The following is a 23,649-nucleotide window of genomic DNA, read 5'->3' on the forward strand; positions in this document are numbered from 1 at the left end:
TCAGGATGGTGTGCCAAACTGAAAGCGAATTATTTAGGCAAACCTTTTTTTTATATCCTGCATAGTTCCAGCACACCTCTTTAGCTGCAATGTAATATCTCCTCTCATTGCCTCTGCTGCGCAGGTAGTGCTCAGCATGCCATCAGGATTCCGCTGCCTGTTGATGTCCACCTTGGGGTCTGTCAAGTAGGGGTCATCAAAGTTCACGTAATGGTACTCGTACTCCCCACCCGAGCTTTTCGTCGCTGTAGGATTCTCCTATCACATACTCATAGTCCCCATCAGCTCGGGAAGCCCGATGGTGATGGATGGCCGGAACTGCCGCGGGGTGAGGGTGTCATTCAGCGACTCTCCGTGCCTGGCTCTGCTCACATCCACCCTCGGGCTGACCTCACTGGCTGCCTTGGTGGCATCTGCTGTGTGGTTGGTCCCACCTGGAAACAATGCACGGCCGAATGCTGCTGCAGAGCTACCGGGCTTTTTGGGGTTTCTACTCCTTGGGCTCAGCAAAGTAGGTAATTCTTGCATCTTCCTTCTTTCTCCTTCGAATCTGATGAAAGTTCCAGATGAAGTCAAGGTATCATTGTTGTTTCCCTCCTTTCCTTTCTGAGTTTTGGTGCATGTGGCTCCCTTTCTTGTTTTCCCCCATTAGATGTGAGAACCCTTGATACTTCTTCATATCCTCCTTATTTATGGATGCTGTACTGTTTCTGCCATGATGATTTAACTTCCCACCAGCAGATTTATCTAAGCTCGCCTCTAATCCCAGATTCATCTTTGCAGACACCAAATTCCATTCCTCACTAGTCATTTTAGATGAGTATTTCCCAGCCTGGGGCAATGATGCTTCTAGTAAGTTCTTCACTACATCAGGTCTGGAATTAGGGCTTATATTGTCTAACATATACTCTAAAGAAAAAACATCTGCTGGTTTATCTTTGGATATCCTGGGTCAGAAAGGCTGGACGCATTAGACCCATCTCCTAATATGGGGTCCAAATCCAGTGTCAAGTTAACAGTGTATATGCCATTTTCCATCTTCTTTTTCTCCTCTTCCAGATCACCATCATATTCATTTGGCAGTTGGCCAGTTTCCACCATGGCTTCATTGGATGCATCTTCTGCATGATGCACAGGATGAGATGCACCAGTTTTGTCAGCAGTGAGACATTTTTATTTCGGACATGATTTAGAAGGGCATTCATCTTTTGGACAGCATAAACTTAATGGGCAGTGAGCTTCGCCTTTCCTTTTCTTGTTAGTGGTATAATTTCCTCTTCTTGTGCTTTGCTCTTGATGTTTTTCTGGAAAAGACTTACTGTCCTTCCATCAGCTGGAAGCTCTCTGCAACATTCACTGGGTGCTTCCCATTGCTCAGCAAGTGTTCGCCTGCAGACGTGTTACTGTGAGCTATTTCATAGTTGCTCTGGCTTCTATTCTCAAATACCAAGTCAGCTTCTCCATCACGTGTTGAAGCTAAAAATAAATCCTCTTCTGCTGTGATGGATGTGTGATTTGACTGGAATGTTTCGGCCTTGACTGGGGGAAGAGGAGTGATATGAGTTTCTAAGAACTTAGAGTTGTTTGTTGTTCCACTACTATTTATAGCTGTCAGACCTGAGCCAGCTGCCACCTCAGAACTCATAGCATCAGTGTCTTCATACTGCTCCCAGGCCAGTGCTGTAAGATTTTGGTTTTCTTCATCACCTGCTGCCTTTCTTGAGCTTCGAATGGAGTAAAAAGAAGCCAGGAAATCCTGATAATCCGATTCTGTCTTGTCTTCCTCGTTTTCTTGCAAATCTTTCTCAGCTGAGGTGGGAACAGCCTTTCTTTCAGTCTTGACAGGAGTTAAATCTATAACATCAAATGTTTCATCTTCACATTTAGCATCCCTGAATCTCAGCCTCATGCCATAACTCCTTCCAGGGGTGCCCCAGGATGCTAAAAGCCAAGTACCTGCAATTAAAATAAAAGTGTTATGAGAGTGGACATTGTCTATCATGTAAGTGGCCAAGGGAAATAGTTGGGACTGCTTCTACAGCACCTGCTATAGCAGACTGCTAATCTTTATATGGGATATTCATGAGCTCTCATTGCAATGAAAAATAATAATTAACTGTAGACAAATAAGAGCACATATAAAGAGATGGAACTCTTCTCTTTAGATTAAGCTGTAACTAGAACCTGAATCCAAAAATAACCCATAAAATAGATGGATATGAAAAAGAAAGAAACAAATTAAAGGATTCTATGTATAGATCTAGATCTAAGAGTGAGACCTCTCAAAATAAAGTTTCAATTTCATCCTGTCCTTACTAGTGCATGCACTGCACTAGGTAGAACACTCTGAGAAGAGCAAATACATTCTGAGGCAATGTTGGCAAACATCTGACAAACACAGTATTTTAAAAACTTTTGAATGAATAATAGACGACCTTTAATAAGTATAATAAGAATAAAGCAATTTGGATTTCCAATCTGACACAAACTATTAAGGCATCTCAGATTAATTTAAAGGTTTTAATAATTCCTCCAAAACCTACTCACAACATAAGTTCTCTATTGGAAACTAGGAACTTCAGAGAAGAAAATAGAATCTGTTTCCCTAAACAACATCAAATCAAGTTCTTTGCTTGTTACACCTTGCTTTTGGAACTATGAAATGACAGAATAGACAGAATTAACACCTTAAGAAATAGGGTTTTTTTTATTAAAAAGGTCACATACAATTCTTCCTGTATTGATCAGCTTGAGGAAACCTGCACAGCTTTCCTGATTCTAACAACGGAAAATTTAACAAAGAAAATATGCTCTAGATGGAAAGAATAGATTGCATACCAAAATCAAGCAAAAATACAACTTTATTACTGGGGAGATGTCCATAAAATATAATAGAGTTTTAATGATTCCTTAGTCTTGAGCAATAGAAGCCACTTATACATTTTTAAGTTATAAGGTCTTGATGCTGTGCAACACATAAAATATATATATTTTTTAAAAAGAGATATTTTTAATGGGATAAGGACACTTAAACCTTGAGGGATTTTAGAATGATCACTCAAAGTGACATTCACACACTTCAGTGACAATGAATCTGTTCTTTTGGAAGTAATGGGTTCTGATGCCCCTTCTTCCAATCATGGTGTCAATTCTAGTAAGACACTGAGATGCATCCCACAGACCAGCAACCCGGTTCAGACAGGAAGACTTTACTGCTGTTGAATGACCACAAGCTTAAGGTCGGGTGTAGCAATTTTACCTAGAAATGACCAGCAGAATTTGACACATTCAGCCCATTTTAGACTGCTCAAGATAGACAAGGTTGTGGCAAACCTGGAAATCATACAATGGAGTTGATATCGGTTTCCAAGAAGAATCTTGCCTTAAAATTATCATTACTAACCCCAGCATTAATTGTGAAGTGAAAAAGAAAAAAAAAATTTCAAGATGACCAACAAAAAGAGCCTCAGTACAGCACACAGCTATGCTAAGTTAGCGTAGCCAGCAAGACTCCATGCATATCACTTGCACTGGGGAATGATTAAACGTTTTCTAGCACTGTATTTATCAGAAGAGATTTCTTTCCTATTTAGGTAAGTCCTTATAGACTAGAGATCAAAAAATATCTTAGAAGAGCTGTCAAACACAGTCCCACCACTTACCACCATTGTCCATTTCCACTGTGACTGACTCTCCACTCATTGGGAAAAGGCTCAATGTATCCTCGTATTTCCCTTGATACAGAAAAGAGTGTCCAGCAAGGCGGACAGAGACAATCTCATCATGAGTACCGACACTGGAAAAGTGCCACTGAACCACAGTATCTCGGCAAAATCCAAGGATTTCACTGCTGTCAGACACATAGCCATTTATTGCTAAAAGGAAAGCAAAGTAAAAGTGGTTTCACTATTTTTATTTTAAAACTGTTCTTTGGTATCAGTCCACCAGACACTTTTCCATTGGAAAGAGACTGGCACAGGCTGAAACCATGGTATTTTCCATCTCTGAAGTAATATCTCTAAGGCAGCAGGGTGCTGCATCAAAAGTTAGTTAACTCTTGTCTTTGCTTCAGGGTCCAGAGACAGCCTAGCTACTAGTGGCAAGATGTGGGTAGGCCTCTTCTCCCTGGAAATTAGCCATAAAACAAGGGGAAATGGCCTCAAGGTCCACCAAGGGAGGTTCAGATTGGTTATTAGGAAAAATTTCTTCACTGAATGTTTACCCATTGCAACAGAATCCCAAAGGAAGCAGCAGAGTCATCATCTCTGGACATGTTCAAAAAACAAGTGAACACAGCACTCTGCAATATGTTTTAGTGGGCATGCTAGTATTAGGTCAGAGGTTGGACTTGATTTTAGGGGTCTTTTCCAACCTTTGTAATTCTATGATATTTCCTATTTCTTAGTCCAGTGCCACCTGGCACGGTTAGAAGTTCAATGTTTCTCTGGAGGATTCCCTGATCACAGGGCTGAGAACAAGCAACCACTGAGTGCTCAGGTTCATATAAGCTTTCCTATTATTCATCTTAGTATTCCACTCACTGTGCATTATGTTGGAGTTATAAAACTTGGGATCATCCCTTTTAACAGTGGCTGGGTTGCTGCAGTACTCCTTGATGTTATCCTCTAGGTACCAGCTCTTATTTTCATCAAACACAGCAAACACTGCCTGCTGCTCCTCATCTGTCTTTTTCTGAAAGACAATCAACAAGCAGTTACATTTTATCAACAGACACATGTATTAAGAACTCAGTCTTACAATCTCTTTCTTACTACGTAAGCAACATAAGCTTCACCAGAATCCTGGTGAGTGTGATCCAAAGGGAATGGAGTAGAGGTTCCAGACCTCAATCCTACTACTCCAACCAAGCTGTGGTGGAACACTGAGCAAGCTTCTAGCACTGCTAGTACACAGGTTTATGACTGGGCTCTTTGTAACAGGACCAGACTTCTGGTTTGACCTGACAAATTTTCTGACATTTTTTTCTCTCAAGTGATGCTTTAGTCTTTGCCAAGCAAGATTTCAGTAACTGGTAAGGGGAAGCCCTCTCCCAGAACTCTCCCATGATATTTTAGTTGTTCTAGATTCATTGTGCCTAAGTTTGTCAGATGCTGTGGAATTGTCTGTTACAGAAAGGGACAAGGTCAAGTCTGAATAGCTTCAGAGTATGAAAATATAATAGCAGCAGTAAAATTTATTAACAAGTCTAGAAATAGACTTCCAAGTCAGGCTGACCTTTTTTTGACCTTTCTTAGCTCTTGCTAAGAAACAACAAACATAATTCTTTTACTGCTGTGGACAGTTAAAGGACTGTTTTTTCAGAAGCTTATTGGTTTAACTGCTCTCTACATAACAGTTATCTAAGGGAAGTAAAACTAAATTCTGTGTAGACCAAATAATATTATTCGAGCAAAATCTGCCCACATTAGTTACCTGCACACCCTTTTGCGTCAGTGCTTCACCTTTACAGATCAGAAGTGGGCCAATCAGTCCAGAGGCTATATCTCTCTCAATATTTACAGCACTGTGATACAACCTTGTAATACATTGTGCATCCTGTGCAGTGGGCTGGTCTGTTTTAGTAATTTTCCACTCATATGTGTATGTCTTCCCTGGTTCAACTCCTCTACTCTGGGTGTCATTGCCTAAGGAAAAACAGGAACAGTAATGATACAAACTCAGAGCCAGATCTCAATATCAAACTGCACCTTCTAATGACATTGGAGCATATTGGCTATTAAAAGCTACCTTGAGATCACTGAAGTTCAGCAAGAACTTCTGTCTCTTTAAAATCACAAACAAGAACAGAAAACTAAGACAACAAAGAGAAGGTATTTGTCTCTGCTTTGCAGATAATACCTTAGTTTCTCTATAAGGCAACACAACAGGTTAGCAGAGGCAGAGCACAGAATTGAGGTCTCCCAGTCATGCACATTCTCAGTCACAGCATCTCCTTCAAAGCAACAAAACCATTCATAATATTCAGTGATATGAAAAATATATTTCACAAATTTTTTACTTGTGGGATCCAGAGGATAATCAGCTCCTTCTGCATTCTTTACAAGTGTCACTCCATGGAAATAAATGCTGTAGGGTCGACTGGCCTTATTTTTGAATACAATCTACATTGATAGGCAAATGAAAAAAAAAATAAATTAGGATTCAACAAATCCTTGTCTGAATAAATAATGAAGTAACCACTACATTACAATTTGTCTAGGTTTAGCCCAGAAAGTGCCAGAATGGCAAAAGGGTGTCTTAAATAGTGTTTGATATATAACCCAAAGAATAAATGCTGTTACCCTTCTGCTGGACTTTGAAGACCTCACTGAGTGAAGTTCAGCTGCTTACAGCTGAGCTCTGGAAGGTCTAAAAATAACACTTGTTCTTCCAGCTACCAGACACACTCTATCTCTGGAAATATGAAGTTACTGACTGAAGTTCTTAAAAACCTTCAGTATAGGAGAAAAAAAAAAATAAACCAAAGCTTGTCCCAGATTCTAAGACCCAGAAGGGATACATAAGGAAAACACAAAATTTCCTACCTATTTTTGACAAAATCAGGATTAAAAAAAAAAAAAAAAAAAAAAAAGAGAGAGATAGAAAAGAAAAAAGGGAACATGCTAAGTTCAAATTCAGAGCTACAGTGTCATGGTGGAAATTATAGAAGTTAAAGGTCACAGAACTTTGTGATGCATCATTAAGTGACAAGAGAAAGATAAGTGGATGTTGCAGCAGCACAAGCTTATAATGCAAATGTTTTGTAGTTTGTGGTATAACCTAATGAAATACCTGAACATATACCTCATGAATATAACCTCATGAAATTTGATTATGGAAACTGAATACTTTTGTCTAAAACAGCCAGAAAAAAATAACAGCATAAGAAACAAGAAGCTCCTGAAGTTCAGCCTCACATACAAATCCCCTCAAAAGTCCACCCAGGTGTAGGGTTTTTTCCCATTTTGGACCAGTGTCAACATATATTTCACAAAGTCTAACTGAAGCATGTTTATGTTGTAAAATAAAGAATAATCATAGAAACTATAGAAGGAATACTGAAAAATGCAAGCTAAACACTGTTACTTGTGATCATATTTTTTAACAAGGCCAGTATTTGGAACATTAGCTATATTATTTGAAAGACAACACAAATCAAACTAGTTCCTTTGTATCTCTGCCTCAATGAAAAACATGCTACAGCACTAATAATGTCTATATTTATGTTACTTACATTGACTTTATCATTGATTTGAGCTCTGATAATAGGGCCCAAGATTCCAGTTTCCTTGGGACGAGGACTTTCCAGACGTTTAGTAAAGCTGGCATCAGTATATTGCCTAAAAATAGCCTTTTTATACCTTTTGCCTATGAGATTGGAGAAGTTGTCCAAGTGTTGTGATTTATAGTGTCTTAAAAATAAAGGGAAAGAAAAATTATCAAAAAAACTTGAATTAGTAACATATATGAAAATACAAAATTAGTATTCAAGCAACTGGTAGAAATCTCACTTCTTGAAAAAAAAATCAAACCCTAAACTAACCTAATGTTTTTCATTCCAAATTTTAACCTAAATTAGGTAAGAAGAACCTTGATGATTACTTAAGGATTGTTTATTTCAGCAGAATTGATGTTGAAAATTATTTCAGAAAATAAGCTTCCTTGCTACTTCGGACAACTCCTAAGTCATCTTGTTATTTTGGGCTCCTTGTAAGAGGCAATAGAAGGTGTCCACTGTTGAGCTTCTCAGCAAAGAAAGTCACTGACACTGGTGAGAGTCCAGTGAAGGGCCACCATGGTGATCAGGGAGCCAGAGCATGGAAGCAAAATTCCAGTTTCCTCAGTGATGCAAAGACATAGATAAGGGAATATCTTTAACCTCAACTATCAAATTGACATTATAGAGAAAGAAGGACCACATGCTTCTCAGAGCTGCATGGTGAAAGGATGAGACACAATGGACACAAGGTACAACATGAGAAAGAATGTTTAGGTATAAGGAAAAACTTTTTCACTGTGAAGTTGCAAAGATGCTAGAAGCTGAGGGGTCCCTGTACTTGGAAACAATAAAAATGCAAGTGCATAAGGTCAAGTGCAACTGGATCAAACTCTGCTGATGGATACCAAGAGGTTCTTTCCAACCACAATTATCCTGTGATTTCATGTCAACATTCCCTATTACATTGATAAAGTAGTATTTTACCTATCAAGGGTGTCTGGAATACTTGGGGCATAGTCCCAGGTAACTTCTTCTGCAGCAATGAAATAGTCCCAGGTTTTGACCATAAGACGTTCTCTGTAGGAGAGACGACTCTTCTTCACCTCTTTGTCCCCACAGTCCCTTACAGTCAGGTAACCATACATTCCAGCTAATTGAGAGGAAACAGACCATAGTGATTTTTCATTTGAGGAACTGGAACATTTTTTTCAGCTGGTTTTACCCCCAAAAATATCTCCAGCCCTTAGAGGAGGGATAATGTTCTTATTCTTTCAAAAGTAATTCTGATAATTGCTGAAAGATATCACTTTCAAATGATGAACAGGAAATATTTTCATCACATTTAAACACCCTTAGCTGAAAGTACTCAATTTCTCAGGAAACAGGTGTTTTCTTACTAATTTTATAGTGGTGCCTATCTGAACAGCCACAGACACTTAAATGGTGGAGTACTGAATCACTGTTGCTCTGTGATGTGGACACTGCAGTAAAGCTGCAGATCAGAACATCGTTCAGTTCACCATGCACTTCCAACAGAATGCCCTGTTCTTGGTCAGTTTCTTAGTGAAATGACAAAAACACCTGAAACAGATGAACTGTACTGCAAAACAGTTGCAAAACAGTAGAAGCCATTTGGGACACAGAGAAGGACAGATTTACAGGTGCCTAAATGTTTCCTTGCCTTGCAGGTGCTTTTGGACAAGAGAAGATATGAGCCACCTTCCTTCCTCAGTCACTGTCATGTTTACGGTGGTTGAGGCTCCTCCCACCAAGTTAACAGCAGAAACTCGGTGATGTTTTTGCTCCATGGACTGGCCATTGATATGAATGGAGAAGATTTCTGGCTTAGAACTCATTCCTATCAAGTGCCAGCTAATGTTGTCATATGCACAAACCTCCAAATCTGAAAGAGACATGAGATTAGGGTTCAGAATACAGGCAAATCATGCAAGCTCTCCATGCACCCTCAGTTTGAAGTGAATCTTCACTGAAAACATTAAAAAATTGCTGTGATTGACATTTGGAACAAGAGGAAGTTACAGAAGAGTGTAAATGGGACAGATAGCAACATCCTGTATGTCAGTGGAAGACAGGTGTTTAAATCTTACCTGCAACTGACAAACGAGCTGGCAAAAAAAAGGAAAAACACCTTTTGGAAAGCTGACCTATTCTTGCTTGGGGAGTGAGGGGAAAGCAGGACAGGAAAGACAAAGAGCAAAGGAAGGATGTAAGCTAAAAACTGATGTGGTACCCTGTGACAGTAACTACCCTGTCTAATATTTCCTTTAAAAAATCCCCACTTAAAACAGCCTTTTGTATTTGCGCAATGGATGGGAGAGAGATATGAAAGTTTTTTCTGAAAGTTTTTTCTTAGGAGAACAACAGAAAAGCACCAGCAACAGAATAGCCCCACTACTGCCTTCCACTTAATTGAGTCCTTTAATGATAACTGACTTTCCACTTTCAGGAAGTTATGCACCAGGGATGTTCAATATGCTGCAGAACCAACAATTCACTTAATCAAATCACTCTCTCACCATCAGATTGTTAAAAAAAGCAAGGAGCTTATTCAATATTTTATTAAGGTAGTAATCCCTTTCTTCAAGTAGAATTCTTCTTAGAAGTAACCTCATTGTTCCTATCAGTAATATGGCATGACTTCCTTTCAGCAGCACAGTTTTCCAGAATTTAGATGCTCACAGACACATTCCAAAAAAGGCTGTATCCCATTTCTCCACATTCCCATTCCTGTGCATGAAAAGCAACTGAAAGTAATATTCAGTGTTCATAAATGTTAGTTTCATTTCACATAAGCCTGAACAGTACCTGGTAACGTTCCATCAGTATAGCCATTAATTGTATACTTGACTGATGCTGATCTTTGCCAACTCTTGTTTTCATCAAACACACCAAACATCAGCACATATTCCCTGTCAAAATGTTTCTGTGACCCGTCCTCATTTAGACTTCCTGTGAAGGAGAAACAACAGGTCTTAATTTGAAGCAGAAATAATGCAGATTTCAGATGCAGTTGTTAATGTATATTTAATGAGCTTGTTTTACCTGTTAGCATGTACTGGCTGAGCCTGATCAAAACAAGGCCTTAAGAATGCTCATAATGTGATTCCTGAAAGTACTTTTGGATTGGTAACCACAAAATCAAAAGTCTGAAGTATTCCAGAGAAGATAAACATCACACAGTGAATTGTCTCAGACAATTTCTGGCAATGTGTTGCAGAGATCACCTTAATGGAGGGAAGTGTCAAACACCTTCAGTTCACAATCAGGTTCTGTCCTCTCTTTTCACTGAGGTAAGGAGGAGGATGGCAGAGTCATCAGTAGTGTAAACAGCACCTTTTCAAGCACTGAGGTCATCAGTACCTTTAAAAGCTTAAAACCAGCCACTCAGCAAACAATATTTGCAAACAAAATACTTCGAGAGACATTGTTGTGCTGGATCAGTTACAAGAAACTGTCTCGGTTGATTTAGATGTAATTTCTGTCAAGAAGTAGAATTCATTCTAGACATGCCATTCAGAACTGATGTGATTTTTACTGATTCTTTCTGTAGACCTCTAACTTCAAAAACTTCCACTTGCTACTTTCAAAACATAATCTGGTCCCTTTGGATTGCAAGAATTAAAAATTTGCAAACTTGCTGATTATTCTACCTAGGAAAACAGGTAGTGGAAGACATTATCTTTAATATAATTTTTTTTTTTAATTTATGAGAAGCTACAAAGTTCTGTTTTTCTTCACAAAAGAGGTCTCAGATCAACAGAGGAATTTATCTACTTGCCATGCAAAGAACATTCAGACAGTGCTTTATCTCAAAAGTCCACTTTTTATAACCTTACTACCTCTTAAATGTGTCAGACCATGGGGAGTTGACCTGAACCAGCAGCCAACCCACTTCAATGCCTCCCCATCCCCAACAGGACAGGAGAGAGAACAGGAAGAACAAAAATGAGAAAACTCATGGGTCAATAAAGGCAGTATAAAGGTGAAGGAAGGAGGGCAAAACAACAAACAACACAGAAGAAATCACTCATCATCTCCCACAAGCTGACTGACGCTCAGTCTCTCAAAAACAGTAACCTTGGAAGTCAACACTCATTCTCCCCACACTGTTACTTCCTCCTCTGCCTCCAGTTTGCATTGCAGAATGATGTTAATGGTAGAAAATAACCCTTTGGCCAATTTGTTTCATCTGTCCAGATGAGTCCCCTCCCAACCTCTTGTGTATTCCCAGGCCACTGTTTGGGAGGTCTGAGCAGGAAAAAGAGAAAGCCTTAACACTGTACAAGCACTGTTCAGCAACAGCTCAAACATGGGTGGGTGTATTATCAATTATAAAAGCCACAAATCCAAAGCACAGCAACATATGAGCTGCTGTGAAGAAACAAAACTCCATGTGAGACAGAATAAATACACAGGCACATTGCACTTCTACCAGACATAGTGCCCAGTCAAAAACTGGGTTCAGAAATCTTAAAAATATGCATAGTGAACTGTTTGTCTTTGTTCTAGCCTGAAAGATACAACCAAATTTTCTTAAAGGTAGTGGTCACACCAGTCCATTTCAAACTCATATCCTACTCAAGCCCAGAGTGCATGAATTTGAGAAGCCTGAGAAGGAAGTAGATTTAAAGTATTTACCCAAATAAGCTCAACCAGTATGCCATAAAATATGCATATACACAGAAACTAAGAGGAAAAAAAACCCAAGAAAATTAGGAACAAACCAAGTCCTAGACAATACTAAAAGCACCAATTATCAAAAACAAAATCAGGAGGAACATAATTAATACTAATGCCACTCCTTTGAGATGATAAGAGTAGATGTGTTCTACATTAACTGTTCGGGTATCTATGGGAGAGGAAATGTCCTTGTGCAACCTACACTGAACTGGTGTTCTGTTTGCTTTCAGGGAAGCTTTGAGGTCCAAGTCCATGCAGTCTAGTCTACACAAAATTTTCAACTCAAACTAAATCAAGCTAAATAACTCACAGCACATTCACCACAAGAAAGATATATAATTTGGAAAAACCTTGGGTTTAAGGGATCAGTAAGTAGTTTAAGTACTTTACACAATGGCACATTGTTTCAATTGTCCCTCAAACCAGAGATATTTTTCTAGAAGCTATTTAAACTGCTACAAACACCACTTCTTATTAGTGGTGATGGAATTCAATGGTTCAGACTACTGAAATCTGAAGTCTCTGGTTACATGCAAAAACAATTATAAGACTTATAATCTGTTCAAATTTGGCCATATCTTCAAATGACTAGCAAAAGACACACTGCTCTGCAATTTTAAACCCTTGTTACAAAAGAGAGAATGTTCCAGTTTCTTGATCAAGACAGCCTCTAAAATTGTTGGGTAAAACAATTATTTCCTGCTTTATTTTCTGAAATGGCCAAACCATTTTGAATGAAGTTTTAAAAAATATTTATTCTAAGACGGAAAATTTGAGGTCATATATTTAGCAGTTAAGCAACTGAAAATGCAATCAGTATGGACAAATGTATCTATTTATTAATGTTTTCTGCCCATCCTATAATTATAGGATGGAACTGCATGAAAGCTGGCATTTAAACACTTTAACATCTAAAATACTGATGTTAAAAAACATTTGTTTTACACTGCATGTAAAGATGTGGAAAAGAAAATAATGTATCTTCTCTCATTATCATCTTTGCTAAGAAATGAAAATGTATTACATTATAGTAGTCTTACATCATTTCACTACCTTTCTTACAAATCAGCAATGCTCCAATCAGACCAGAGTTAAAATCCATTGCCATATTCTCATGAGAATAGTAAGCATAAGTAAGACAAGGAAGGTCAGCTTCTCTTGGACCAACTTCTTCTGATATATCCCACACATATGTGTAGAGCTGGCCTGGAAGTACAGCATCATCTCGTTTTTCTGCAGGTGATGTTCTGTCATCATACAGGGAGCCTGCCAAGAAGAGAGTCAATAGGGAGGCATGAAGAAAAAGAGCAATTAAAATGCCTGGAATATCTTCCTACAATCAGTTCCAAAAATTTGGTTTGATCTTGCTTATATGATACTTCACCTTCAAAGAGATAACTCATTATTCCACTCACACATTGTTGGAGAGTAGCTATTCCACCACCATCCTGTTTCTTACAGATTAAAGATTTCCTAGAAGTATCACCAGTGCCAAAAGGTTGGGCTCTTCATCAGTTTGACTAGGGTAAGAATGGGATGAAGCCTCAGCCTCTGCTCAGTGATGCTCTGCAGAGGGATGCTGCCCACTCTGTCACCTTTCTAACTGTCCCTCATAAAGCCACTGCATGGGCTGGCACTGCCTTGCTGCCTTAGGCCTTTTGTACACCGCACATCCACATATTGAGCAGTAACAGCTCATGTTTGTGCCTGCCACATCTAACAGATCTACAAAAGGGAGACAGAGAATCAAAATCTGAAGTGCAAAAGGCACATTAATTAATAAAACAATGAAACAGAATTGCCCGTCACTTCCAATGAGATGTTCCATTTAACTCCATGGGATGTAGTTGCGAAACTCCTTTTGCACCCACTCAACAAACAAAGCCTTGCATGAATTTATTTTTAAACTGTGGGTCAGAGCTCTGGCATGAGCAACCAAACTCACTTTGTGCTGGTACAGGCATGTTACTGTCCATTTGGTCATACTTTATCATCTCTTTTTGCTGGGTGTTGAGCAAAGCACCACAAAGCTGAGCATTACATGCTGAGTATCACAACAGCATGTCAGGAAACTGTGCTCATAACACTATATTCCTTGTGTTACACTGGCAAACAAGAAAGGAGCTAACAATGGGTGTTAAGTTGCAATCCAGGATCAACAGATATTTGTGTTACACATAGCCTCAAACATTGATCTGGATCCCTTTCAACATTTCATGCAGCAGTCTCCAAGTAAATGAGAAAAACCTGTAGTTTTTACAGTATATTTACCTTCTTCATTTTTGCTGTAAACTATGCCCTGAGGATGAATACTGACTGGCTTGTCAGCCATATTTTTAAGGTGAACCACTAAAGTATCTCCCACTTCAGCACGCAGGGTAGGTCCCAGAAGTCCTATAGTTATTCAAGATAAAGAAAGAGGAAAATATTAATAAAACAGTATGTTCAGTGAAACAAAGAATTCTCTCCCCCTTTAGAAAATATTAGCTCTCAAAGTACAAGTTCCAAAATGAATGCAGAGAATGTAATAACACTGCAGTGAAGATTTACCCATAAAAAGACATATGGGTGCTTAAAGCCTGTAGTGCATACTCTGAAATGTTATGAATTATGTATCTGGCAACTAGCACTTAAAAATCACAGGAAAATAGTAGATTTAGGTGAAAAAATGTTATTTACAGATACAGAAACTTTATCAAAAGATTCATCTTGAGGTTCATTGAAAATTTCTAGGCATCTTTCACATACAATTTAATGAAATAGTTTTAGAAGATAAACATTTTATAGTTCAAGAGTTTAGAGAAAGGTATTCAAACACATTACTTTAAGTAGCACTCTGAATGCCAGAAGTCAAAGAACAGAGAGATCTTTCAATTCCCAAAAGTTATCCAAGTAAATAATCAGTTCCACACTGCAAATTTCTTGAGGCATTTCCTACAAAAGATTTCAAGAGCTTCTATCCCTACTCCCCATGTTGCAAAAATAAGCAGTTGAAAAAGCTGCTAAGACAACTTTTGGCTTGTTAGTCTCCTTTTCTGTAAACTATTTTGTGTATATTTAGTTTCAGGCCTTGGGCTCCTTCACAAGGGATTCATGATGTCATTGCTGTGGCCGTGCCAAATCTAAACACGTGGTAAATCTCATCAGATGCTGAAAACCAAAGGAACAACTTGGTCTGGTGCAACTGATTTGCAGACAGCCACATCCTCTGAAAGCCCAACCTCTCTGTGGCCTTTGGAAGTCTAGTCCTGCACTGCAGAGACTCCTCCCCTGTGCCTATTTGGTTTATGTGCAAATAATGACATAAAACAGACACAAAAAGACAAGTTTTCTTAGCCTGCCACTGGCTTTAAAACAAGCAACAAATGAAAATACTCAGAACATTTCATTCCTGCTTACCTGAAAATGTATTTGCTGGTTTTTCTTTTTTAAAATCCACTTCATATTCTCTGTAAGAAATTTTCTTAAATACAGGATCTGAATGTTCCAATCTGAAACAAAAAGTGACAAAAAATATTGAAAGGACAAAGATTCTCAGAGATGCCATTGCTGTTTAACAGATATCTCAAAAAGTGAATCTTGGAAATATATTTAGTCATTTACAAGCTTTGCTGAAGGCAAAGCACACAGTCCAACTCTTTGTAGTGTATTCCCTTCTCCCTCTTACTCTATTGAATTTATGATACTCCTGAAAGTATCATATCCAATATCCATACCTAGAACAGTTCACCACTGATTTTACTGGTGGTTTTTTATGGGTCCTTTTGATTCTGGGGTAAAGATGCCTTTATTTTGTCCAAGATACAGAAGAAGATGTCTCAACCATACTTAATCTAGAAAGTATCTGACAAAACACAGTGAAAGAAATCTGAATTTCTGTTTATTTAGCCCTATGTTGAACTTTAAGACCCATCAGAAGGATTTTACAACAGCATTAACAGTAAGCTCCTGTCATAAGGAGGACTCTGGAGGCAAGCACAAAGCTGTTCTCTGACAACAATTTAGGATTTCACAGCAAGTTAGAAAATGAGAAACACTGCAAGTGCCCTTAGTCTTGTTATATAAACAATTTGGCACCCAGGAGACGACACAATGTTTTCTTAGAAAATATTTAGGCAAGCAGAAGGAAACCAGCACACGACACTTCTGCAATGGAAATAATGATGAGAAGAGGGCTGAAAGCCCTTCACATATTATGTATAATGACTGAATCCAAAAGTAATTGCACCTGTTATCTTTGTAATGCCCTTTCAGGCACATTTGACAGTGAGGAGCTGATGGGCTGCTCAAGCATGAGGAGGCTGAGCACAGAGAGCAGAGAGAGAATCCACTTCAGTGGCACCCGGAGTCCGTAAGGGGGAGATCTCTTTTGGAAGGGATCTCTTGTACATTTCTCTGTAACCCTCTCTCACCACAGCAAAGTCAGGCAGAAACAATTGTTGTTTCAATTTATTCCCCTCTCCTTAAAGTCATTAATAAAATTTTGTTTAACTCCTTAGGGGGAAGAATGGGATCCATAACCTTCTTTGACAAGGGCTGTCCTAATGTGGCAATGTTAAAGAGAATATGCACGTAAGACTGTAGGGTAGAAGAGGAAATTTATCAGTGCCAGTTGTATAGTGAGGAGGAATAAAATACCTAGAGCACTAAAAGAAATATCATACTATGCAAGCCGGTTTAGTTATATAACTTTCAGGAACTGTAGCAGCAACACTGCAAGATGCACAGATAATGCACTTTCACTGTGTGCTGAAATGCCTGATAGATAAATAGCACTTGTACATGGTAACAAACCTCTGCCAAAATAAGACCAACACTCAGAGATGTTAGGTATCCTTTTCTAGCCTCTATGATCGGAAAATTAAGGAAATAGTTCAGGAGAATCAATTTTCCTTCTACTCTCACTTATTTAGAAATAAAAGTGCCAAAGTATCAGATTCTTACATTGCATTTAGACATTCAGCTTCTACTGAAATCAGCACAAGTTCCATACTCCAATACCTTTAGGATCCAAGCCATTAACTCTTCCTTAGTGAGTATATTTGTGTTCAGGTGTGAGTTGTTTTATTTCGTTTTTAGCAGGTAGTTTTGTTGGATTTTGTCTGCTTGTTTGTTTGCTTTGGGTTTTAGTTAAATTTCTGTAAGCTCTACAAAATTCATTAGACCCATCTGGAATATGACTTGCTCTAAATACTGAGGCAAGGTAACTCAATAGACATTGCATATAAAACACTGCTTGGTTATCTCAGAGAACTTCAGCCAACGTTTTAGACAGTCTTGTGAGACTTAATTGAATGAAAACATTCAATCCACAATGTGAATTTAATCAAACAGCAGTTGATGCTTACATTGATGTAACCAGTGTAGACGAGAATAAAGTTCTAAGTAGTAAATTCACATCCACGTCAATACTTAAATGGCATCTGGCTTCATGTTCTCACATTTAAATCCTATTTTCTTCTGTCTTGCCAGTTCAACATTATGCTTATACCAGCTATATTAAACTTTCAAGGGGGTTTTAGAAATCACAGAAACTTTGTTATGATTAAACCTTGGAAAAAAATAGAAAGTCATAATCTAAACTGGAAGTATCTTTTCCATATTATTCTGAAATGTAACACATGTTTATGAAAAAAAATCTAAACTAAAAAAAGCAAGTTAGCCACCTATATATAAATATATATATAAATCCAGAAATGTCAAAAAAAAGTTTTAATGTAGGAGGACAAATAATTTCAAATTAATTTTAATGTTTAATTTTTAGTAATTTGACTCCCTAATTTAAACAGAATTCAAAATTACATCCAAGTTCTGTAATCTGTAGCATTGCACTTGCAGTGTTTATAATCCTAAGGATAGTGGTAGTAATAAAGTAACATATTTTATATCTTTGATTGGTGGATGCAGGTAGGCTGGCCACTGTACAATGCTATCTGAAAAAAATGAAATCAATATTCTCACTTAATGAAGCAGAGCAATGCTTGATCTAACAACCTGTACTCATCAGAACTCAGAATTTACATGTCACAAAGCTCCTGAACAACTCAGAAACTGCACAATTAGTTCCAAAGTTCATCTGGTTCTGACTTAAGTGAAAGTGATAGCATAAAAACTGGAGCAGAATTATTCCTTCAGCAAATTCTAAAGTCTTAAAGTTTTTGAAATCTTAGCAAATCATGGCTCAACATCCACGCACCTAAAATAAATACATTAAAAAACCCCAAGCAACCAACATCAACCTATGCAAAAATGACAAAAGCAAGTCCGGGAGCTTATTTAAGAGAAGTGCTCTGAAAACATAAAAATAATTCTATCCACTAATGCAAAAAAATAAAAAAAAAAGAAAAAGAAAAAAGAGTTTTTAATATGTCACTTGCTCTAATTCAGATCATGCTGTTTAAAGTCAACAAAGTTCCTTTGCAAATCAACAGACTGGGCTCCAAAGTTCCCCTGGGCTCTGCAATTCCACAAGAGATGAGAGACACAAACCTCTTTTCAGTCACAAGGGAGGACTAATTTCATCCTTATCCTGTGCTTTGTTACCTGGACTTTTCCTCAGGTTCCAGTTTGTAGGTCCAGCTAGTGATCTGTGCAGCTATATAGTGTTCCCTGACCTTCACAGCTCCCACCACATGCTGCTCTGAGTCTGGCCACCACGATCCAAGCAGAAGCAAGAGAAAAATCTGCAAGCAGTGCAGTGTCATAGTAGAGATGTCTGTTGATGCTGCTCTGGAAGACAAGGCAGAAACCACTGCTTTTATTGCTGTTGCTGCTTCTAACTTCCCCTCAGATATGAAATAATTATGATGCAACAGGGTAACAACATTTGCTCTGCTCAGGTCATTGCTCTTCACCTCCGCCTCCTCTTACTGACAGGGATCCAATAGAGATAAAAAACTGTTTAAACTACCTTCCTTCCCCTCCTCCACACCACCTCTAACAAGAAACAAGCACCAAGGAGAAGCAGCTTCAGCCTCACTAGGTGGTTGGGTGATTGTGTACTGAAGCAGCAGGATATCAGAGGCAGAAGATTATTTAGATTACTTCAATTACAGGATGTTTGACTTAAGTGATTAGGAAGAAGGGGGGCATATTTTCTATCTTCCCAGAAAACAGAAACCCAGCACATGGCTGGCACTGATGGAAATTTCCCAGCTAGATGCTACACTACCTAAGAAATCATTCCCAGGTTAAAAGCAAAATACTGAAGGATTAGATGCAGGGAGTAGAGTTGGGTGCAGAGCTAAAATCTAGTTCAGATCACTGTGTACTGCACGCTCATAAGAGTAAGGCAGCCGCCTTTCCAAACGTTGCCAGCTTCAGTTTGATTCCCACTACACTCCCAAATACCTCAGGTAATAGGTAACCAATGGGCTTCTCAGTGGCAGATGCCAGGTCAGACTGGAGATTTTTAATCTAGTCTTGACTAGGGTCTGTTGACATTTATCTAATAAGAAATTATTAGGAAAATACCTTTTGATACGTTAATTGTCAATGTCAACTGTATTATCAAAAATGTTTCCCTGCTTTTGCCAGTGCTAAGAAGCTGGTCAAAACAAGTAAATTGTTGATCATATTTCCCACACTCAATTACTAGAAAAATTAAAAATCCCAACTATTTTTTTTTTGTGGCCAGAAAATGAAAGCAATGTTTTCAATAATGTTTTGCTAATATGTTAATGAAAAAATTACCTAAACCCCCAAATCAAAATAACTCCACTCCAGAACTAGATAAAAAGGACAACATTTAATTTTAGATTACTTCAAAAGAAAACTTGATCAATTCTAGGTTTGATATATTTTTTAACAGTAGAATGGCCTAACTGGCAGCTTGGTTAATTGTACCCAAACTATATGGTACTATTAAAGGCTTAGAGGAAATAGGGAAGACCAACAGCTAAATGCTCACTACCAAACTTCAGGATCATTTGGCACATAAACATGAAAACAATCATGCTCATTTAGACAGCACGTGACTCCCAACATCATGGTATATTTCTTTAAACAAACCTTCCTGTGATTCTGTTTAATGAACTAAGTGTTTGTATTTGAAATTTCCATTTTAAGTAGGGTTCTAATAATTTTTCTTTTTTAATAAATCTAAAATACTGCAAGCTAAAAATTAACACCCAGATTACATTATTAATATTCCCTGTTTTGTGTCTGTGAGCTGGGAATTATCAAACCTCACATCAATCAGTTACTTCTCTTTTATCCACTTTGAGGAATTTGGGCGCTCTATTTTTGACATTTCTTAGTCAACACATTATGCAGTATCACTCTAAAGGAAAGAAAGTCTGTCATAAATGTGATATATCATATTGATATTTTTTAAAAACAGTAACAAATTGCACTACAGATACTTTCCATTAAGCTACATTGATCATCATTTGTTACCCTTCTTTAACCCTTTACGAACAAGAAATCCAACTCTGTCTGCTTATTTTGTCCTCTTCTCACATTTTAAGTATCAATGTAAAATTGATCTACCTGAAATAATCTGCATCAGCCTTAGGGCTTTTTTTTTTTTTTTTTTTTCTTTTATTTAAGCTATTCCATCACAACCATATCCTCTAGGCTTTATGAAGTTTCAGTGTTCTGAAAATCAGTATTAATAATCTAAAGATATTGTTCCCTGCCACCTGATCTTTAATTTCTAATATCTGCAATTATATCCTGTCTGATGTTGTAAAAGTCTAATACATACATATAATATTTTTTTAATTAACACTGGTTGCCTGCAAGCTATTATTATTAGTCCATGAGAAGTGACTACAGAATATTTTCTTTCAGGCTGATTCTTCCAAGACAATGCAACTTTATTGGGTATTCATATATTCAGCTGTGATCTTTTTTTCTACTTCACAACACTGCACATGCTGCTAGCTTCATATTTTATCCTCACTGCTTACCTACATGTTCAAGCGTAAATTACAAGTCAACAACAATATAAAAAAATCACATGATCAAAAGCCATGCACAGAGGAATGTGGGTCCAGTGCAGGCTGGCAAGACAATCTCTGCAGCACAATGAACAAAGCTATTCCCAAAACAAAGTAGTAGCTTTGGGATGTACTGATACTGAAATGCCAAACGAAAACCAAGAATGGAAAGAGAAGCCTAAGCATTATCTAAGAGCAGGTCTGCATCTTCAAACTGGACAAGATTATTGTCTATTCTGACACCCAGTAATTAGGGTCCTGATTTCTTATTATGAAACATGTGAAAACATACTAAGGGTATACTTGCAGTCCTGCTCTAAAGGCTGACCTGTAAAATTAACTGACAGTGCCAGTTTTCCACCTGGGTGGAATAGCCTAGGCTGATTCTGAGTGATCAAGAACAGATCTTTAAAAAGAGATGTAAAGTGGTGATATGCAACTTGCTGCTAATAAAAAATTAGGATCCGCAACAAACATCAAAAAAATATCCTACGTGCCAGCAGGCAGTCATATCCTGATGCCTGCCATCAGCTTTCACAACTGGTGACGGAGGAGGAGCTAGTACAGAGAAGAAAAAGTTGTACAACAATTGCAGAATTGCTTGCTATAACGCCCTAAGGGAGATCTCTCTCTCATTCAAACACACCAACCAATGTGCAGCAGCCCAGCAAGTGTACTTTGTTTAGTGCAGGGTGAACAGCTTCATGGGCAAACAAGGAGTTAATTATTGAATCAGTAGCGAGCACGTCGTTCTGAAGCAGCTAAAAGACAGAGGGGGCACTTACCAAATCTGCCAGGCACAACCAGGAACAGAGAACATCAGCCAAATACCTTCACTTCTGCAAGTGGGCTGAAAGCCAAGAAAGCTTAACCTGTGAAACAGCCCAGTTTAGAAGCTGAAAGTAGGTGTTCAATGCAAAAAAAAAAAAAAAAAAACAAAAAAAACCAAAAAAACCAAAAACAAAAAAACCCAAAAAACCCCAACCAAACAAAAAACAAAATAAAACAAAAAAACATATGAGCAGGCAAAAAGAAAAGATGGCAGAGAAACAGGCTTTCTTTCAGAGAACAAGTTACACAAAAGAAGATGTAAGTGTTTTGATGACAGCCTGACAAGAACACATTGTGTACACTGTTAAGGGAAGGCAGGCTGTGTGACTTCTGTGGTCATAAACAAACTACAAGGCAGTAAGAATGTAGAAGGGCATTTCAGTTTGCCCTGGCACTTCAGAGGTGCTTCAGAAGACAAATAATCACGTTGATTTAAACTTAAATACATTCATATTTTAAACTTGTATTTTTCCTTAGCAGACAAGCAAATGCCCCTTGTTAGAACTGGGTGTTTCTCCAGTTGGTGTTTGCCAAAACCAATTATTTAGCAGGATCTAAAACTATTTGTACTGAGATGCTGAATTCTGTAAAGTTACAGAAAAAAAATTAAACATGTTTCTTTTCTAAACGCTGCAAAACCTCATTTCAATGCTTTAACAGATTTGTCTAAAACCTCTGGCTTGTGGTCTGAAAAAAAATAATTTTAAGGAACAAACATGGATATACAAGCTTCCTCTCTTAAAAAACTGTGTTAATGATATCTCACTTAAAATTTTGGACTGACTCAAGTGAAGCCAATTTTTATCTTCTCATGTGTTTAATTTTTGCCAGAAAAATTTCAGTTTGACTCAACAGAGGATTTTGCTCCTACTCATTGTTTGTGTTCTCTGTGTTCCAGTTTGTCTTCTTTACTAAGAGATTTCTGTATTTGCCCAAGCCTACAACTGATATGCACCATAGGAGCAACTGGCCTCATGCTAAGTCAGCCTAGCAGCATTTTCATCTTGGATTTCTTTCTGTAGAGAACAACAGTAAGAATACCATTGCAAGAGTTTGCAACAAGGAAGTATCTTCTCATCATAAATCAGTTGCAACTGAAACTGGACTATCAAAAGAGAATGTCTCTTATCAAGTTGTAAACACCTACTTCCAACAATAAGGATAATATTCTGAATTAATTAAAATTTTCATCCCTTGTACACTGAATTTTCTACATCCAGGTATTTATTTTTCCAAATAATAGACTTAAAACCGATCTTGCAAATTACCGGTATAAAAGGCTATTTTCTGCTAGAAAAGCAGAAAGGCATGTTTCAGAAAGAAACATGCAATCATTAAGATTTTAGCATAATAAAACCCTAAATTATAAGTGTTCCCTACAGACTCCACAACACAGACAAATTCAAAGTATTCTAATTCTCTAGCAATGGTTCAGGCTGTTAGTTAGCAAGCTGGTTAAACAAACAACTTTCCCAAACTTAAAAATGCTGCCACAGTAGGACGAAGTTGAAATTGTCCTGTTTGTTTAACACTGTTTCCATCCTTCATTAATTGCAGTTTAAGCTTTGATTAGACTTTTAAAATACTAAATAGAGAACTGCACTTCCCAGAGTTACTGCTTTGATTTTTATCTTCCACATTTAATTTTTTCCACATTTATTTTTCATTGAAAGCAACTCTTTATTGGTATTTTAATTTTTTTTCCTATTATTATAGTATTTCTACATTTCGTATAAACAGAAGACTAGATATCTGAAGTTTGACAATAGGCTGTGATGGTCATTATTTTACATTTCCATGAGGTTATTCCCTTTTCATTATAATTCATTCATTGTGCATAATCATTAGATTCAGTAGAATCAAAATTTCACCCACACCTTCACTGCATGCACCTGTAAATGAGAATGTACCCAAAGTCCAAGATCAAGAAACAGAAGGCAAGCAAAAAGCCACAAG

General features: G+C 37.7%; 1 protein-coding gene and 1 long non-coding RNA gene across 2 annotated transcripts in view; one reads left to right on the plus strand and one right to left on the minus strand.

Annotated features, from left to right (window-relative positions):
* F5 (coagulation factor V) overlaps nucleotides 1-18,724 on the minus strand; it is a 31,343-nt gene extending 12,619 nt beyond the window's left edge. The window contains 22 exon segments of the mRNA XM_079315220.1: nucleotides 44-138; nucleotides 141-237; nucleotides 239-285; nucleotides 288-615; nucleotides 617-952; nucleotides 958-1,160; nucleotides 1,163-1,222; nucleotides 1,225-1,248; nucleotides 1,251-1,330; nucleotides 1,332-1,956; nucleotides 3,663-3,875; nucleotides 4,542-4,692; nucleotides 5,434-5,645; nucleotides 6,020-6,122; nucleotides 7,235-7,412; nucleotides 8,204-8,369; nucleotides 8,901-9,122; nucleotides 10,046-10,189; nucleotides 12,974-13,186; nucleotides 14,192-14,314; nucleotides 15,320-15,411; nucleotides 18,464-18,724. Of these exon segments, the coding sequence (XP_079171346.1) occupies nucleotides 44-138; nucleotides 141-237; nucleotides 239-285; nucleotides 288-615; nucleotides 617-952; nucleotides 958-1,160; nucleotides 1,163-1,222; nucleotides 1,225-1,248; nucleotides 1,251-1,330; nucleotides 1,332-1,956; nucleotides 3,663-3,875; nucleotides 4,542-4,692; nucleotides 5,434-5,645; nucleotides 6,020-6,122; nucleotides 7,235-7,412; nucleotides 8,204-8,369; nucleotides 8,901-9,122; nucleotides 10,046-10,189; nucleotides 12,974-13,186; nucleotides 14,192-14,314; nucleotides 15,320-15,411; nucleotides 18,464-18,624 (3,873 nt within the window). The 5' untranslated portion in view covers nucleotides 18,625-18,724.
* Nucleotides 10,196-11,944, plus strand: LOC306806445. The gene is made up of 2 exons (XR_013775471.1): nucleotides 10,196-10,366; nucleotides 10,406-11,944. It is a non-coding gene; the product is annotated as an uncharacterized lncRNA (long non-coding RNA).
* Nucleotides 18,725-23,649: the final 4,925 nt, after the last annotated feature.

This window comes from Erithacus rubecula, assembly GCF_903797595.1.
Source record: "Erithacus rubecula genome assembly, chromosome: 1".
NCBI lineage: Eukaryota > Metazoa > Chordata > Aves > Passeriformes > Muscicapidae > Erithacus > Erithacus rubecula.